The sequence below is a fragment of the Rhinopithecus roxellana genome, chromosome 15 (genome assembly GCF_007565055.1).
Source record: "Rhinopithecus roxellana isolate Shanxi Qingling chromosome 15, ASM756505v1, whole genome shotgun sequence".
In the NCBI taxonomy this organism is placed as follows: Eukaryota; Metazoa; Chordata; class Mammalia; order Primates; family Cercopithecidae; genus Rhinopithecus; species Rhinopithecus roxellana.
Window position 1 is genome coordinate 19,975,478 of NC_044563.1, and position 19,630 is coordinate 19,995,107.

Here is a 19,630-nt window from a genome sequence, read left to right on the forward strand (position 1 = left end):
TGCTGTCACTGTGCTATGCATTTTACAAATGATATTTTCATTTAATTTTTCCAACATCCTGTCCATACAGATGGAAATTATCACCACTGTTTCACAGATTAGGAAACGGAGACTTCAAGACATGAAGCCAACCAGTTCCCACAGCTAGTAAATGGCAGAAATGGGACTTGAACCCAGGCTGGTCTGGCTCCAAAGCCCATCCTCTAATTATACCTCAATCTACAATGAAGTCCAATGTTAGGTTCCTGGAACAGCAGATGTGAAGGATAAGGATGAGAAATTGGTGTGAGGAGAAGGTTTAACTCACACTGTAGTAGGTCTTATATGTCAAGCTGAGAAGACTGCACTTTGTTGTTTCTTTGTTTTATTTCTTTTACACACAAAAAGCTTGATTCTAGAAACTGTTTGAGATAACTAACCTGGTAGCAGGTAAAAGATGAAGAAGTCTTATCTATGTTGGCAGTGGCAGGGTTAGAAGAGGAGTCTAGTGGTTTGGAAGGCAGTGAGTGCAGGGAGGAATGAGCTAACTAGATGCGGTGGATAAGAACAGGTGGATAAGAACAGGTTCATGTGCCCATCTGGGTACCAGGAACTCTGAGTATGTCATTAACATAAAGAGGGAGGCCTGGAAGAAAAGCAGCTCTTGGCAACAGGATTCTAGTTTTAACTGCAGGGCTTTACAGTAGAGACATTTCGCCAAGAGTTGGGATGTAGCTCCAGGGCTCAAGCACAGAAATCAGGCTCTTCAAAGTAAACAGTATCAGGGATGGTCCTCACCCCTAATCTGGGGACACTGCACTCGCACATCTTCTCTGTGTGGTTGTCTATTTCTTCAAAAATACCTGCTTCCCACCTGTAGGGGGAGACCATATCCATACCCTTTGACATGAAACTCAAAGGGCCTCCCTGTAGAAAGGTCACCGTCCCACCCCTTATTTGGCTTGCCCAGGACTGGTTGGGGCCTGTGAAGGGTGAGTGGAAGTAACAAGCACCCAGGAGCTCTAAATGGGATTACACACTTCCACTTGGGTTCTCTGTTTGTCCTCTGTCCCCTCCATGGGAAGGGCATGGGGCACAGAAGGGCTGCTCCTTCCACCTGGGCTCCAGAACAGGAAGACACATGGAGCCGACTGAAGTTGCTGCTACGGTCTGAATATATGTCCTCACCAAATTGCTATGTTGAAATCCTCACCCTCAAGGTGACAGTATTACAAGGTGGGTCCTTGGAGAGGTGATTAGGTAAGGACAGCAGAACCCTAAATGGATGACATTAGTGCCCTTATAAAAGAAGCCCCAGAGAAACCCCTTGCCCCCTTCTACCATGTGGGGACACAGTGAGAAGGCACCATTTACAAACCAGGATGGGTTCATATGAACAAGTCCTAGCCAGACACTAAATCCACCAGTGCCTTGATCTTGGACTTCTCAGGCTCCAGAATTGTGAGCCATAAGTGTCTATTGTTTATAAGCCACCCCATGTATGGCACTATGTTACAGCAGCCAGAACAGACTAAGACACTGACCCACAGCAACAACATAGCCATAGCTGCTGACATGCAAAGTGCATGACAAATAAACACTTGTTGAAGTAGGCTGCGGAAATTTGGAGAGAAAGCTCACTGAAATACATCTTGTCCAATATTCCCCCCAGTACTCCCTTTAGATCAATGGTTCCTACTCCTTCTGAAATCAGGAAAGATTTTGAAAATCCAACGATTTTCTGGCCTCATCCGTAGAAATACAAACATACATTTTTTATTCGAATTTTAGAGTTCATAGAACCACGGAAGCCTAATCATGAATCACTAGGAATCCAGAAATCCAATGATTGTTTTCTCTGCCCTGTTGGGAAAAAGTCAAATGATATGAAAGTACATAAAAAGAATATAATCTACATATTAAGATCCCTATCCCAGACCAGTGTTTCTCAAGCTTCAATGTGTTGTCAGATCAGCTACGCATCTCGTTCAGATGAAGTGGGCTCCTAGTTCTGTGTTTCTATCAAGCTCCTACGTGGTGCCACTGGTGCTGGTTCCAGGACCAGCTTTTAAGCAGCAGGACTCTCGACACAGGATCTTAAAATAGATAAAGTATTGCCAGTAATACCCTAGAGAGGAACAAACTGATACGGTCTGGCTGTGACCCCACCCAAACCTCATCTTGAATTGTAGCTCCCATAATTCCCACATGCTGTGGGAGGGACCCAGTGAGAGAGAATTGAATCATGGGGGCGGTTTCCGCCATACTGTTCTCGTGGTAGTGAGTAAGTGTCACAAGATCTGATGGTTTTGTAAGGGGTTTCCCCTTTCACTTGGCCCTCATTCTCTCTTGACTGCCACCATGTAAGAGTTGCCTTTCATCTTCTGCCACGATTGTGAGGACTTCCTTGCCACGTGGAACTGTGAGTCAATTAAACCTCTTTCCTTCATAAATTACCCAGTTTCATTTATGTCTTTATTAGCAGCGTGAGAACAGGCTAATACACAAACTAAATGTCCCACTCCCACCTGCCTGCAAAAAAGAAAAAAAAAAAATTCGAATCGTAGCCACCCCACCTATGGTTGACTCAAACTTGACCTTGCTACTATGTGCATCTAGAGTTAAAAGAGACACAGTTCTGTTTGGTCTGTGCATTGTAAGAAGTAAAACTTTAGGCCTTGATATAAAAGTAAACTGCCCAATCTAGTCTAAAACCTAGTTCTGTGTGGAAACCTCCAGTCTTACTTTTCTCCCTTTCTCGCTGTCCGGAAGGTAACAATGTCGTGGGAAGCCTCGGGCGCTGAAACTCTTCCCAGGATTCGGGTGTTCTGGTCCCTGAAAGCAGAAAGCAAGCAAACAAATGGCATTTTTCAAAATATTTCTGATAAGAGGCGGGTTAGGCTGTGAATAATTTCAATAATAATGATAATAATAATTCCCACAGCGCCTCAAGAGAGAACAGACCTAGAAAGCACTGTGAGTGGTCATTTAACACATGTTTCTGTGTCCTTAGACCTGGGTTTGGATGCAGAGCTGCTACCTCCCACCGTGTTAGCTGGAACCCTCTCTTGGGGCTTTTGTTCCCCAACTCTCTAACAGGAAAGATGCAGAGTCCTTCCCTTATGGGGGCTGTTATAAATGTTAAGTGAGCAGTGCCTGATAAGTAGTAAGGGCTCAGTAAATGTTTAACATCATTGTCCATCATCTTCATCATCTATTGTCTTACAAAAGAAGAAATCTGCAGTGCAGAGAAGATAAGTGGCTTCTGTAACATTAGCGGCTTTGCTAAAACTGAAGCCCAGATTTCCTGAGGCACACTCTGGATTTTTAACTACACAGAATAAAGAAAGTGCCTCCAAGCTACCAGGCACGCCAAGAGAATTTTCTGAATGATTCTTGTGGATTTTCTCTTTTGTCCTTATGGGTTTTTGTTTGTTTTCTTCTTTAACAATAGGAATTGGGATGGTCAGGACTAAAAATCTTCTAACAGCATTTCAGCTATTGCCACCCAATACCCTATTAAGTAGGCAGTCTCAGGCCACTGGATGAGAAAAAAACTGAAGAACAGTTGAGTGAGAACAGGTTTCCTAATCAGTGCTCAGAATGGGTCCACAGGCCCCTTTGAGAAGCTCATGAAAAGCGGCAAATTTTCTCCCGGTAACAATGACCAAATCTCTCCCTCCCCATACAAAGGTTTGTCTATGATTTCTGAGCATCCTTGACCCCCTCAGGGATGGAACCCTCTTTAAAAATCCCTTCTAGATTCAACCAGTATAAAACTGATACTTCCATGCTCTCATGTACATGATCAGCAAATATGTCCTGCCTGAATAAATGAATGAGTGTGGAAGAACAAATGAATGAAAAAACGAAAGAAAAAAACCCAGATTTTTCTTTCTCTCTTATTATGGACCATGGTTCCAAAATGATACGGAATTCTGTGGTTTTCCATTTTCTTAAATAGTTAACCTGATTCAAGATCACCTATGGTTTGACGCAGTAAATGCAATGGGGTCTCAGAGAAGGGAGAGGTCACCGTGAGCTGAAAGAAGCAACAACGCCTTCTTGGAGATGCAGAATGCAGCATTTATGAATTTTACATTCATAGGAAATCACTACAAATTTACAACCTTCCCATGGCCCCAGCTGTTTCTAAATCAAGTTGCCTGACTGAAAGGCCTATTTTAACCATGGCTCTGACTGCTCCTGATCTGCCTGGGACTGTCGCTTGTGTGGCCAACTTAGACGCCTGCCTGGCACTGACCCAACACGGCTGTGCCCTCCCAGCTTGTTGCTAAGTGGAGCAGTCACGACTCTGCCTCAGCCCAACCCAGAGTTTCTCCCCAAGGGAATGGTTCTCTGCAGTGAATGCAGAGCTTGAAGGTCTCCACTCCTCACAAAGGCGCATGCCTGTGTGGTCCCTGGAAACTTGAGTGACATGGCCTTGAGTGTCCTGCTACTTACACTGAAGGATGAATGTAGATCCTAACAGTGGAGAGCTGCATTTCCCTTGATACGAGCTTGGGTTTTTCAGGAGGAGCCACCACGGCACCCGTCAAGGCAGCATGCGCCACCTCTAACCCCTAGTGCGGGCTCTCTGCTCTTTAATCCTGGAGGAAATGGTAGCCCCACGTTTGTCTTTGCAAGCTTCGGTCTATTCTTCTGCTCACCAGACCATTGGCTGTTTCTCCCACGTCCTGTTTTTTTCATTCATGTCTGTATCACCTTGACTCACTGCCTCTGAGACACTTGAGAAGTCTCACCTGACTCCATATCCACCCATATCTCTCTCTTCCTTATCCTGGCCTTCCCTTGTTCGAGCCCCATTCCTAGGGCCTGGACTGTGGCAGTGGTCTTTTAATTGGTCTCCTTCACTCTGGCCATCCCCGACTCTTTTGCCTGACTAGCCTTCCTAGAGCATAATTCCAATCACACAGTGGTTCATACTCCTAATTGCACACCCAATAGCTGTTGAGTAAAATCCATGACTCCCGCCCTGGTATTCAATGCCGTCTATGATCTGGATGCAACCTCCCTCACGGCCTAGTCTTCTCCCTGCACCTCCTTCATGCTTCCTCCCTCTACTTCCTTGCAAATCTTGAGCCTCCTTCATGCTTCCTCCCTGTACTTCCTTGCAAGTCTTGAGCCCCAAATTAAACCCTTCCTTCTTGTCCTTTGATACTCACATTTTTCCTCTACAACCCTCTTACTTCCTCCCACTAAAAACATTCTCCTCCATTTCTTCATGTCTTTCTAGACTCAAGTAGAGAATTCCCAGCACTAGAAAGTCTCCTCTGACCCTCCCAGACAGACAGACATAAGCCCTCCTCTTTACCATGACAAGCAGGACCTAAAATAATGTTGACAACCAGGTGTGGAGCACCTTGGCACTGTGCTCATCCTTCAATACGCATAGACAAACGTTATCTCCCATTCTCACCAAACCTCTGCCAATTGGGCTCCTGGCTGTGCAGGTGAAGAAATCAGGCTCCAAAAGGTCAAGGGCCTGTTGTCTAAAACAGCTGTCCCCAACCATTGTGGCACCAGGGACTGGTTTTGTGGAAGACAACCTTTCTATGGACCGGGGTGGTGGAGGATGGTTTTGGGATGATGTAAGAGTGTTACATTTATTGCGCACTTTCTTTCTATTGTTATTACATTGTAATATATAATAAAGTAATTATACAACTCACCATAATGAAGAATCAGTGAGAGCCCTGAACTTGTTTCCCTGCAACTAGGTGGTCCCATCTGGGGGTGATGGGAGACAGTGTCAGATCATCAGGCATTAGATTCTCATAAGGAGTGCGCAACCTAGATCCCTCGCATGCACAGTTCACAACAGAGTTTGTGCTCCTATGAGAATCTAAGGCTGCCGCTTATCTGGAGAAGGCAGAGCACAGGTGGTATTACTGGCTTACCCACCACTCACCTCCTGCTGTGCAGCCTCTTCTGTGGCCTGAGGGTTGGGAACCCCTGGGCTAAAGGCACCAGCTAATAAAGACTCAGCCAGGAAGTAGAACCCAGTCCATCGGACTTTGAAGGCCTGTGTTCTCACTTTGTCTACACTGCATCTCAGAGGTTTTATTAGTGATGTACATTTATCTTCCCCTGACTGGCTGGTAAGCCCCTCCAGGAAGAACCACGATTTATTCACTTCTTCTGCCGGCTATCACAACTTCCTGTTTTATTTCCTCCACATCGATGATTGCTATCTGGAAGTACCTTGTTTATTCATCTGTTTCCTTTATGGCCTTCCTGGCCCCATTAGAATAGGGGCTTCAAGGAGCAAGGATGGCGTCTACTTTGCTCATTGCTTCTCCAATGTCTAGAACATGTCTGGACCATAGTCCACACTCACATGTTTGTTAAATAAAAGACAAAATGGAAGAAGAAAACTAGGAGGGAGGAAAAGAGGAATTAATATTTGCTAAAGAAATGCATACAGTCAATGCCCCAGAACACTCAGAAAAAGCTTCATTGTGTAAAGGAAGGTGCCACATTTGCATTTACTGGCAGGAATAGTGTTCAAATTTGTTCTTCAGGACTGTCTTTCAAAGAATCAAAAGAGGAAAGTAATGCCCACCAAAATCAAAGCCAAGTATAGCTATCAAATTACAAGTGCAAATACCGTTTGACAAAGAAATTCCACTTCTGGAAAATTATTCTACAGATATATTCGCATGTGTACAAGGTTATTCATTCCAGCATTATTTGTTGTAGCCAAAGACTGGCAACAATCCATATGCCCATCAAATGGAGACTGCTGAATGCAAATAGTGGTACATTTATACAATGGATGATTACACAGACACAAGGACGAGGAAGCTCTCTCTATACGGATGTGGAAAGATCTACAGACTATATAGTTAACTGAAAAATGCAGGAAGCCAAACAATGTGCCTAAATGGCACTGTTTGTGGAAAAAAAAGGGAGGGGTGGATGCAGTTCTCTGTTGCATGTGCAAAAAGAATCCTGGAAGGATACATAGGAAAGTCAGAACAATGGTGATGAAGTCGGGGATGTGGTGTCAGCGGGCGAGGCTGGGTAGATGGGGGACAAGTGTGGGAGGGAGACTCTTCATATGTAACATTTTACCTACAAACATGTAGAACAATAAAAACCAAGGGCTGAGGGAAAGGCTCACCTGAGAGAAAGTCTCACCTGAATACCAGGGGGGATGCTGTAGATGATCCGGATGGTTTTGCAGTCTGGGTGGCCAGGCAAGGAGTGGGGGATGAGGTGGTACTCCATCTTCCCTGGAGGTTGGGTGCCTGTCTTCACCCCATAAATGGTCTTGCAGGTTGGACACTGCAAACTCCCATCCTGAGGGGCCAAGGCCAGGAGAGCCAGATTGGGAAACAGTGTTGGTAATAACTTCCCCACCCAGTCCCAACAGGTACCAGAGATAAAGGGCCAGGGGGACAAAGTGTGCCCTAATGAGTGATAGATCTTAGTTTTGCACCCCCAGCCCAGTCACGTAGGCTATTTTCTGCTTTCTTCAAAGTAACAGGAGGTAAATTCCACAACTGGTCCCATGCTCCATGCTGAGGGATATGTAAGAGAAGCCCCTGTCCCTGAGGAGGGGACCAGCTCACTAGGGCAGGAGCAGACACAGGGAGTCATTATTCAGCTACTTGGTACCAAATGGGTGGAATGGACAGCAAGACCTGGAGAGCAGCAACTGCCCAGTTCCTGAGCATCAGAATCACCCACAGAGCTTGTTAATCATACAGATGCATGGGCCCCACATCAGGTCCACTGAGTAAGAACTGGGAAGCTGCAAAGCGTAGTGGTTTAGGCTGTGAATGCGAAAATCAAGCTGCCTAGACGTAATTCTTAGCTCTGCCATCTGCCTGCTGTGTGACCTTGGACAAATTAATTAACTTCTCTGAGTCTCAGTTTCCCTTACAGGAGAAGGATAAAAAATATCTGTCTCATTGGGTTGTTGAGAGAATTAAATGAGATAATCTATAGGAAGCTTTTAGCAGGTGGTGTATCTAAATGTTATCAGCATTTTTGCAATTTCTGTGGAAAGACTGGTGCTCATACAGGTTTGGAAACTACTGCTATGAAAAGAGAAACTGGCCACTAAGAGCTGGAGTAAGTGAGGATAACTTTAAGAAAACGGTCCTTGAAGAATAGCTATGAATTTGCTTATAAGGATAGATTGTAAAGTCTGCACAAATACCTAGAAGAGAGAATGATGTCAGTAATTATAGTGCTTTAAATCATACTATAAAGAGAGTTTAACATTTCTTGTCTCATTTAGGCCTCAGCTTCTGACACTGGCCTGGAAGAAATTATTAGTCCCTTTTTATAGAGAGGAAAATCGAGGCACAGCAAGATTAAAGGACTTGCTGCTTGTCACAGGGTGGGGTCTGTTTAAACCCCCAGCTTTGCATTGCAACTCAGTGGCTCCATTAGTGGGAAGAGGCAGTTCTGGATGCAGGGGTGTACAGGGTTATGGTCTCACTGCAGGGCCTGGTGAGGTGCTGCCTGGAGGAGGGCCTGGACACCAAATCCTATTCCCAGGCTCGCAAAAAGGAGGGGTGAAGAGAAGGAAGGCGCATGGGCTGGGAGCGACGTGTGTAAAATGTGCTGCTATGCAGCTGGGAAGGAAAGCTTGCCAGGACATCCCCATCTCCTCAGGAAGACAGGGATCCTCTGCTGAGCTATTTAGGGACTTCTCCAGTCTACTCACTTAAAGCAATAGCTCGTATTCAGGGTGACTATTCTCTGAAACCAGGCTCCCACTCTCTGCTCTGGCCTTGACTTGCTTCATGACCTAGGGTGAATCACTCCTTCTTCCTGGGCCCTTTTCTCTCATGTGTTTGATAAAATAAAAACACAAGCTTCAAAGTATTAGTGCAAAAGAGAATAAAGCATAGACTCTTGAGAAACCTTTTTGAAAACCCCACGGAAATAAAAGTAGAGTTACCATATTCTTCTTGAATATAGACATCAAATAGGGAACAAATGTGCTAAGGAACCCCTTTAAGCCCAAAAGAACCTCTTGAAATGCAAGATCCCAATGAAACCTTTTAGCCCAGGGTTGGGAAAGTGAGCAAGTGATCCAGATTTGCATCCCCCATCAATGACTGACCACCCACCACTAGAAGCATGTCTCTCAGGGACACCAAGAAAGTGCTTTGAGAACTTCAATCAAATAGGCTACATGAAGATGAAGGAGAAAATTACAGCCTTTAATACAAAGGTGATATCAATTTGAATAATAATAGCATAACACCCCATAAAGTAGGTATAGTTTTAATCTCCATCTTCCAGATGGAAAATGAAATCTCAAAGAGATTGGAAAACCTTGCCCAAAGTCATTCAGCTAATAAGCCAGGATTCAAGCTCAGATCTCCCACCTCTCTTGCCTCTACTTCTTTCCCACAGTAACAGATGTATAGAACAGACCCTGAAACCCAGACAAACTTCTTGCTTAGTGAGAGGTTGGGAGCTATCAGGGATATCTCAGACTCTCATGTAATCTAAGCTTGGCATGAAGAAAGAAGTAGTATTTAAACTCATGGAGATGGGGAGTAAAAGTTATCTTGGGTATAGAAAAGAACATGAGGCAATGACTTAGGAAATGCTCAGACATTGTAAGGAGAGAATTATCACCTATGGAGCCTTCCAGACTCCAAAGAACCAGCTCTAATGAGGAGATACTATTGCATTGTCAGATAAATAAGCATCCAAAACAGCCTTCCCCTCTTCCAACAGTGGGATTCTAGGGCAGGGATTACCAGGTGTACTTTGGCAACAGTCTTTAGTACCTTTGAAGGGCCAATCAAGGGTATTTTGAAATTGTCCAAAGAGAAGTATAGCTGAAAATCACTATCCCTGGAGAAGAAAGGGTGATTGGGAAACGCATTTACAAGGGTATGAACGAATACTCAGCAAGGGTCTAGAGCTGTGATAAGAACTTCCTTTTCTCTCACTGATGGGAGCACACTTCACCTAGCAATGGGCCATGACAATGGGCCACTCCCCTCAGAACCCTCATGGACAAAAACCTACCCCTCTCTTAGATCTGACACTGAAGATGGAGAGTTAGATAGCACAGCCCAAAAAGGAAGGTGAAGACGGGTCTTACCAGCACCGTAATTTAGTAAAGAACCGATCCTGCTGAGAACAGCCAAGATCCTCACTCTTGCCTAGGGGTAATCGCTAAGATTTCCCAGATCACTTGAGCAAGAGCCCTATAGGGCCTTCACCATCTTGCTACTCCACAGCCCAGTGGGACGGGTGGCAGGAGCTCCATAGGCTGGCACTGACCTTGTTTCCATTGTTGTACATGGCGACCAAGCAGTAGATGTGGTAGATATGGCCGCATCTGGACAGCTTCCCTACCAGGTCAGGTTTTACCGTAGGCTGCGGGCCCTTGTAGCCTGAGGGGGCCGTGAGGCGTTCCATACAGATGGTGCAGTCCTGGAGAGGGAGGAGACACAGCAGAGAGGCCATCAGCTCTCATCCAGCCTGGGAGATTTCCACATGATCTCAGAGGTCAGATGAGCTCTTACCACTTCTCTTCTAAAACGTCCACAAATCAGGGTATATGTGCTTTCTGGAATCTAAACATCATTTTATCTTATTTTACACAACAACGTCCTGAAATAATTCCTGGTACTGATTAACTTGGGCTCATCACCTAAATTATCATAATCATGAGAGCTATGACAACGCACTGTCCTTCTGTTTCGTCCTCCAATGGCTTATGGAGGAAACAAATGCTGTCGACAAGCCCACTGACGAGCTTTACTTGAAGTGAACTTGTAAAGGAATGTAAAGGAATTGTGTTTTAACTGTTCCAGAGGGACTGCTATTTAAATAAATGTCCAACAGGGTTTCTAAACCTCAGAACTATTTACATTTTGGGGAGGACAATCATTTGCTGTGAGGACTGTCCTGGGCATTGTAGGGCGGTTAGCACCATCCCTGGCCTCTGCTCTGCTCACAAGGTGCTGGTGACATCTCCTCTCCCGAGAATAATGACAACCAAAAATGTCTCCAGACGTGGCCAAATATTCCCTCAGGGGCCAAATTGTCTCTGTTTGAGAATCACTGTTCTGTATCAAACCCATTTTAAGGTGAGTTCTTGTGGCTTACCATACTGCTTTTCTTAAATTGAGACTGCCATGTTAAGGTAGCTTAAAATCAACCAGCACTAGGTTGAAGGGGGAGGCGGGAGAGACTGAGGTGCAGCTGCAGCTCTGGACCATGGCCCTTGAACCCTCAGTGTCAGCTCTGACCAGTTTTGTACCCATCAGAGCTTGGAATGAAGCCCCTGCCATATCCCGTAGAAACCGACAACGGCAGAGGAAATGCGTGTGGGTGATGGAGAGGTGAATCCGTTCTCCTAACTCTGAACTCACCTCATCTGGTGGGTGCCGGACTTTCTGCAGATATTTTTTTAGCACTTCCTCTGGGGTTTTACCTGCAGAGACAGGAGGTTCAGTTGGTCACCAAGGCACAGGTAAGAGATCAAACAGCCTTGCCATGCTAGGCATGACAGAGGGGGAAGTTATTAGGCAAGTTAAAAGCAAAAAGGGGAGGAATTCCTTCTGCAATGGAAGTTAAGAACATGGAAGAGAGTATGGATTGTGGAAAAGCAAGTGAGATGGTTTGACGAGAAGGCTTTACTTCTTGCAGTCCCTTTTCTGACATCTCTCTGCCTGTTTTCAACAAACCCACTTTTTTAATTGAGAAGGTTTGAGTGGGTTTCCCTTCCTTATAATCAAATGATTTGTTAACAGCACTTTGTAAACTGTTACACGTTAAGTAGACGTTAGGCAGTCTTACCACCTTCATTTTACAATTTGCTAAGTATAGTCTCAATTTATAATGTGGTGCCAAAGTGAGATTATTTTTCTGGGAAACAAGGAAGTTATGAACCACAACTCCAGAACAATCTTTCCTGGCTGTGGATGACACTGTCACCGCCAGCAAGCACAGCCCTGCAGCAGGGGAAGGATGATCCTCTGGGAATCATCCTGATGGGCTGCAATGATTTAGGGATTTTTTGGAGGGACTGGACTCTTAAAAGGTAGCCCAACCTGAAGGTAGAGGATGGGATGATACAGCCTGAAAAATAATCAGTCCCACCTTGGGCCACTCCCTTAATTTCTCTAAGCTTTTGTTTTCTCACCTAGGAAATGGGGATGAGCAATAGCACCTACCTCAAAGGGTTGCTTTGACAATTGAATGAGCAAATGGATGTAATGCCCTTTAGCTCTCTGCCAGATAAGGGCCTGATATGCACTATTAATAATAACAGGAAGAGTGGGAAAGTGTAAAATGCTGTTATTTCCTATAAGACTATGAGCAAGGCAACTGAGCCCATTTAAGCAGGGAAATCTTGATAGACTGGAAAAGTAGGACAAGGGTTTGAGGAAGTGGATCATGCAACAGCCAGAAGCTTCGATGCAGGCCCTTTCCTCTGGTTGCCCTGCTTCTCTTGTAAGAATTAAGCTCTAGTAATTAAGAGCCTATTTCTTGCCAGGCCCTGGGCTAAGTGCCACACACATATGATCCAATTTAAACTTCACAAATTTGCAAGGTTGGGGCTTAGGGAGATGGTCAAATTTAACAACTAATGCCAGTGACCAGAAAGACCAGCCACAGAGCTAAGCTGGGGTCCTACAGTGCTAGGAAGGTACAGATAGTGACCCCTTCCTTGCTGGATTGTGTGCAGGTAGGAGGGGGTTCCTAAAGGAGGATTTCTGAGCATCTGTACATTCTAGGGGGACACAGGACAGTGACCATATCCTGTCATTGATGCATTCCAGGATATACCTGCTGGATACCAGTTATACCAGTTGTGACTATTTTTACTTCATTATAAAGATGAGAAAATAGGGGCTCCATGCGGTCACACGACTTGCAAGAAACAAAGGTACGATTTGAATCCAGTCTGTTTCGGTTCCAATGCCAAAGTCATCTTTCTCTTCTAACATATTTTCTTTGTACCACACCTTATATTTTTATGTTTCTACACTTTTGCACTATATATTTTTATTTCTCAAGGTGTTTCCATATGATCCATACACAATCAGCTTTGGTATAATCATCAACATTTACTGGTTAGGCCCACTTAGCAGATGCAGAAATTGAGGCACAGAGGGTGAAGCCGTGGCTATGACCCTTGGAGGTGGAGGCAGAGTCGGGGTGAGAGCCAAGTCTTTGACTCTCAGTACCCCATGAGACAAGAGGCTGGTACCTTTCTTGGCTTGTTTTTTGGTGGTCTTGCGGCTCGTGTTGGAAACCCCTGGGATGGATTTTATTTCACTCTTGCTGACGGGGGGTGGGTGTAGGACCAGCTTTGGTGGCCTGGTGAGACACACAGGCAGCCCCGCTGCACTCATGAGGATCCCAGTGATTCCTGGAAGGGGCAGGGCATGGGTGAGGAAGGACTGGAGACTTAGCTCTCAACATTCCCCAAATTCCTTTTCCTCATTAACCTACTCTCCTCCTTTCCAGGAGAAAGTTCTCCTAATTCCTGGATTCTCTACCCTGCACTTTCCCCAGAAACTTACTTATTCACTCACTTATCTTCAATTGCATGTTTTCCTTTCAGTAATCAGTTCTTTTCCAAACTCTTCATACCCTTCCCACGCAATTCCTAAAATCACCATTTGCTTTCATTAATATCCAGATTCTCTCCTTTTGTCCCACAAATGCTCACGACCTATTTCATCACTCTGATTTCTCTACCTTAACCAAGAGCATCCTGGGGTTTCTCTTACCTGCCAAGGCAGGGTTGACAGGGCTGGACCCATTTAGGTTCTTCACTGGGACTGTGGGGACCCTGTGAAAGGAAAGAGCAGATACAATGTCATTTTGACATGTGGAACAAAATGGACTAGTATTTAATTCTAATAAAATGCAGTAAGTGCATAACACAGCAGACAGCAGGAAGTGGCATCTTCAAAACCGAAGTCAGGCCGTGTCACTCCACCACTCAGAACCTCAGAACTATGTTCCTCAGTTCACTCAGAGTCCAAGTGAAAGTCCTAGCAAGGCCTACAGAGCCTGGCACGATCTGCCAACACTGCCACCCAGCTTCTCTTATTCATCTTGCTTCCTCTCATGTCACTCAGCTGTCAAGGAGCCAGGTGCATTCCTGCCTCAGAGCCTTTGCATATGCTGTTCCCTGTACCCAAAATGCCCTTCCACCAGACAACTGCTTAGTTTCCTCCTACAACTCCTTCAGTCCTGGCTTAAATCCTACCTACCAGGTGAGGTTCCTGAGACCATCGTATTGAATATTGCTACCCACCCCTGCATCCCACGCCAGGACTCCTGCTCTACTTAGGATTCTTTAAAAGAAATTATTGCTTATTATGCCACCTTCTAGAATCCAGGCTCTACAAGGGCAAAATATCTTTGTCTGTTTTGGTCAGAGCCAGGCACTAGCAGGCATCCAATTGATATTTGTTGAAGGAATGAAAATACAAAGAAGCAAGTTCAAACCAGGGTACACACAAGAGTCACCGAAGATGCTCTTAGAAGGACAGAGTCCCAGATCTAGACCAGAATATCCACCTGTGGAGCACAAGAAGTTGCATTTCCCAAAGCTCCTGAGAGGATGCAGATGTAGCAATCCCCAGCCCAACATTTGGAACCACTGCTAGAACAGCTGTCTAGTCTCCTTTGCCCTGAGACATATATAAATATGAGGCAAAACCTCCTCCCCTTTCTATCCTTTTCCCCAGCCACTCCAGCCAGGCTGGAGAGGAGATGGCGCAGCTGCCTGGGAAAGGCGCGACCCCCCCACAGCGCTGACTCGGAAAATATGGGACACATGGGGCTGGGTCTTGCGCCATCCTTTCTGCCACCCACACTCCTGCAGCTGGGCTTGGAGAGGCTAATGGACCCGATCACAGATGACTCCAGGAGGCAGACAGCCTGCGAAGCCAGCAGCTCTGCTGTGAGGGCAGGATGGTGCTGGGAAAGCAAAAGGAGGGAAAAAAGAGTATCTGTGTATTGATTTATCCATCCAAAAAGTGTTTATTGAGCCCTACTTTGTGTTGTTGGCTATTTCTAATGCTGGGGGTCAGGAGTGAACACACAGTTCATGGCCCTTCTTCACTCACATGTTATAGTTGCCGACATTCACAGAGCTCACCTCCTCCCAAGAGTGCCTCCAACTGCTCACAGCATATAAACCTGTCTAATCCTTCCAGCATCCTATGCAAGAGATGCACTTATTAACACCATTTTAGAGACAACTACATTGAGGCTCAGAGAGGTTAAGGAAACTTGGTAAGATCACACAGCTAAGCCAGAAAATCTGGCACCAGAGCCCATTTACTACGCTGCGCTCTTCTGTTTATGTAATCCTTGTAACATCCCACACTGCAAACATAGACCAGAAACTCAGAGAGCGTAATGAATAAGCCCACCATTAGGAATGCGGAAAGCTGCAACCGGACCTCCACGCCAAGCAATGGGGTCTGTCTCTTCCCCTCATGTCTGTAAGGGAGGTGCTTCCCCAGCTCTAAGCTACTGTGAGCCTGCCTGGGGCTCTGTCCCTTCCCAGGGATGACGACATGTGCACCAATGCTGGGAGATGGATGTGAAAGAACAGATGTGGGGATGGGAATGTTTGTGTCTCACCAGGCCACCCAAAGCCACTTTTCTTCTGAAACTGTCCCCAGGATAAATCAAACCAGGATGGGAGGATGGAAGAGAAAGCTGAATACAAAACAAGGGCAACTGGGCCAAGAAAAGAAGAATGGATTTGCTTCTGGACCCTGTGACCTGCTCCCCAGGGCCAGGCATGGTATGGTGGATGGGGAGTCAGGAAAATCAGGTTCAAGTCCCATCCCTGCCAGGAGTTTCTCGCTAAGGTAGTTAGCTTTTCTGAGCTTCAATTTCCTCATCTGTAAAACTGTGAGGGTCTTGGGTTAGAAGGTGCCAAGGAAACTGGTTGACAACTTCCCACCTCAATATCTGAAAACAAGGTGGCCACCCAAGCCCTGAGTCCCCCACTTATGGCAAATTCTCCTCCCCCAGCTCTTTCTGGACAGATTTGGGGAAAAGACCTGGCTTCCTGTGTCCTGCTCCCAGCTCCCCAGCAGGGGGCAGCACGCAGGGCTCAGTCGTGCACCTGCCTTCTCCCTCGCCATCTCCAGACCCCCCACTCCAGCTGATAAGTAGCTGTGATCTGGGTGACAAAAGCCACCTTTGTTCCCATAAACTGGACTGGCAGGTTTCCACACCCAATCTGGCGAACCAGGAAATAATCCAATCCCTGGAACACCACACGTCTCAGGCAGCTCAAGAACTCAGGGGTAAGGTCTGGAGAGAGGGAGGGAAGGGCCTGCATGTGGACCTGGGACACACAAGAAGACTGTGGGTTCAATAGGTGGGAGAGATACATGTCCCTGCCACTTGAGGAGAGGAATGACATGGTAGGTGGGCTTGTCACTGGGCTCTGGGAAGGAGGGGCCTGGGGAGAAGAGGGGATATTTGCTTGTGAAATCCAGAACGGTGTAATGGAAGGAGCTCTGCACTGGCGTCAGGGAGTCTGTTTTAGCCCTGCTCAGCACTGACCTGCTTTGCCTTTGGGAGAACCACACAGCCTCTCTGCGTTTTGTTGACCATATCTGAGTTACCACAGCTGGGAACAGGGCATCCTAAATATCTGCGCCACGGCGGCCCTGTGAGGATTTAGGAACTAGGTCAAATAACTGTGTAAACAGCCGAGCCCTATGCAAGTTTGGGTGATTGTTTATGCTTTTACCTCCCAAGTATAAAAGGGGCATTGGGTTGAAGAAAGACGTTTTCTGCGCTAATGTGCCAATTTTCTGATTCTGATTCTTGAGGTCATGGATATCTAGCATAAAGTTGAGTGCTGGGTAGTACTTGAGACGGTTGAGTTGGCAACACCTGATCTCACCTCCCCCACTATTACTGGTTAAACCTTGGAGAACAGCCCATCAAGTCCCAGCTGGTCACACCCTGTTGGGGCCCCAGCTACAAAAGCCTGAGTTCTCCTAGAAAACAGCAACCCAATGGCAGGCACGCATCTCACATCCTTCAGGCAACTCCATCAGCCAAAACTGTCTGTCCTAACCGCTTCTTGGCCAATCAGAAGACACCTTCTGCCCCCATTCAGTTGGGCTGTTCCCCAACATGCAGGATCCAAGGTTTTGTTTCTATCGCTAAAACATAAAACTAAGACAAGAGAAGAGAGCTGGCAAGGTGGCAGAGAAAGGAGTTTTGAGGGAGGGAGGATATCTCTGTAGGCACCACGATGAGAAGCAGTGTTTTTCTCGGAGTTATGCACCAGCCCAGGAATCCTCCAGCAGGACAAGGATCTTGTCTCTACGGCAACTGAGGCCTAGCTGGAGACAGAGAATCCTCAGCTCTAGAGGAGGGGGCTAGAGGGGTGGCGCTTGCCTCCACTGCACAGCCCCCTTCTTACTTCCCTTTAGAAAACCCCTGCTTCTGTCTCTGAATAATTCACAGGATCTTTTGTTCCTGCCCCCAAACCTTTCTCTTCATCCCACTCCTCCCGCCCTCCCTGGTCTTCCTTTTTCCGTGGGAAAGTTGCTGGAAGAGGTCATGGGCAGAAGGGGTGGGGGGAAGGGGCCCTGCAGCGACAGAAGGTCGATGGCAATGCCAGACAAAGGGAATAAACACGCTAATTAAATGGTCAAGAAAGGCTGGAGGAGAAGATGGGAGTGGGGGTGAGGGAGGTGGTAAGAGGTGAAAAGCAAAGGGCTGGAAGATCGAGAGGAGTAGACAGGGGCCTCCCTCGTCAGGAAAACAGAGTAGAGAAAAAAAACCAACTTGTTTCTCTAGCCCATTTGAGACTGTGCTTCCCAGACCTCCACCCATTCTCTAGCCCCAATTCTATTAGCGGGCAGAGGAAATAAAGAAGATAGATAAAGCTGCTGACTCCACTTCCTCATCAAGATTCAAAGCCACCTGGGTGCCTCTCCCTCAGTGATGGCATGAAGTCACTTGGCATTTGTCAAGGGCACCAGAGACAAGGTGGGATGTCAGACTCTACTCAGCTTTGACTTCAACTACATGGATACCTGTTAACAATAATAACAGCAATTACAATGACAGCAGCCTATACTGACTGAACTCTTACTATGTGCCAAGTACTGTGCTAAGTCTATATACTTAGCATGTCATTTGATCCTCATGACAACTGTAAAAGGAAGTTACTATTACTATCCCATCTTATGGGTGAGGAAACTGAAGACAGGGGATGCAAATCTTGCCCCAAGTGACACAGCAAGGCACTTGGGTTCAAGCCCAGACAGTCCTAGTTTCTGGAGGACGTGTTCTTATCCAGCACAGGCCCCCAGGATGGTGCTGTGTGAAACTGGGGAGAAATTAAGCAGTAGCAGGGTTTAGCCATCCATTCCCCGCTCCCAAACACTTCTGCCATCTCAGGGGAAGTCATGAAAATCTCATGCATCTCGCCAGCATTTTGCCTTTTATAAACTGCCTTTGTGTACAATGAGGAGCTGGGCTTTAGCCAAAAGAACAGTGGATCAGGAGACCAAAACCTGGGTTCCAACCCCTACTGCATAATACATGAGCTCTGTGTTTCTCCTTGGGAAATCAATTCTGAGCAGGACGTCTGTGCTTAACACTTAGATCACAGAGTAAGAGAACACACTGCCAACGAGCCAACTCCCTGAGTGGAGATTTTCCCGATAACTCCATGGAGTAGGTAAGGCCACTGGATTCTGTGGCTTACCTCAGTGACAGGGGTAGCAGTAGGGGCTGGGCCTCTGGATTTCCAATCCAGCACTCCTCACACCCTGTGGTGCACCCTCCTTCATTCCTCCTCCCAGTGCCAAACCTCTGTGTGCAGGGACCCAGCCGAGTATCAAAACAACCTTCTTAGAGTGGCCTGGACTTTCAGACTTAGGCACCCAATGCAATCGAAAACCATCCTGATCAGCTGGGATCAGGGGCAACAAGGAGAGCCAGGCCTCTCTGAAGACAGAAAGGGAAGACTGGGTGGCTGTGAGATGCTGAGACACCAGGGGCTGGCAGGCAAAGGTTGCAGCCACCATATGAACCTGGGTCACTTCAATTTTATGATCAGGAAAATCAAGAACATAAAAAGCAATACAAACAGGACCTACAGCATCAACAGTTTGTCACAGAAATAACTGAGACAATGTATGAAAAGTGCCTGGCACATAATAAGTCATCACTAAAAATAGGCCAGTATTTCAATTTGGAGTCACCTCTCTGGCTTCCAGAGAGACTACAGGAAAGAAACTCTTATTTTGCACCTACTGAACGCTGGGCATTGTGTAGGCACTTGGTAGAAGAGAAGCACAGCAGAGTCAGAATCTGGGCTCTAGTGTCAGATGTCCTAAAGTCTGAATCCCATTCTCTGCCAGTGATTAGCTATGTACCCTTGAACAAGCAAGCATCTACTGTCTTCACCTATAAATGGGATAACGCCTACTTGCCTACTTCATAGAGTTGTTGCAAGGATTATAAGAGATGATAAAACCCCAAGCTATAACACAGTGGGAGTTCAATTAATGTTGCCTATTATTGCTTAGTAGGCACAATCTTATTTTTTCTTTCTTTTTTTTTTTGAGACAGGGTCTCATTCTGTCACCCAAGCTGGAGTGTAGTGGTACGATCACAG

General features: G+C 46.2%; 1 protein-coding gene across 1 annotated transcript in view; it reads right to left on the reverse strand.

The window, feature by feature from the left end:
• DTX4 (deltex E3 ubiquitin ligase 4) overlaps positions 1-19,630 on the reverse strand; it is a 36,050-nt gene that overhangs the window by 5,651 nt on the left and 10,769 nt on the right. Inside the window, exons 3-8 of the mRNA XM_010385017.2 lie at positions 13,734-13,795; positions 13,208-13,369; positions 11,364-11,425; positions 10,267-10,419; positions 7,144-7,305; positions 2,725-2,814 (exon numbers count right to left, since the gene is read on the reverse strand). Of these exons, the coding sequence (XP_010383319.1) occupies positions 2,725-2,814; positions 7,144-7,305; positions 10,267-10,419; positions 11,364-11,425; positions 13,208-13,369; positions 13,734-13,795 (691 nt within the window). The remainder of the gene's footprint in view (positions 1-2,724; positions 2,815-7,143; positions 7,306-10,266; positions 10,420-11,363; positions 11,426-13,207; positions 13,370-13,733; positions 13,796-19,630) is intronic.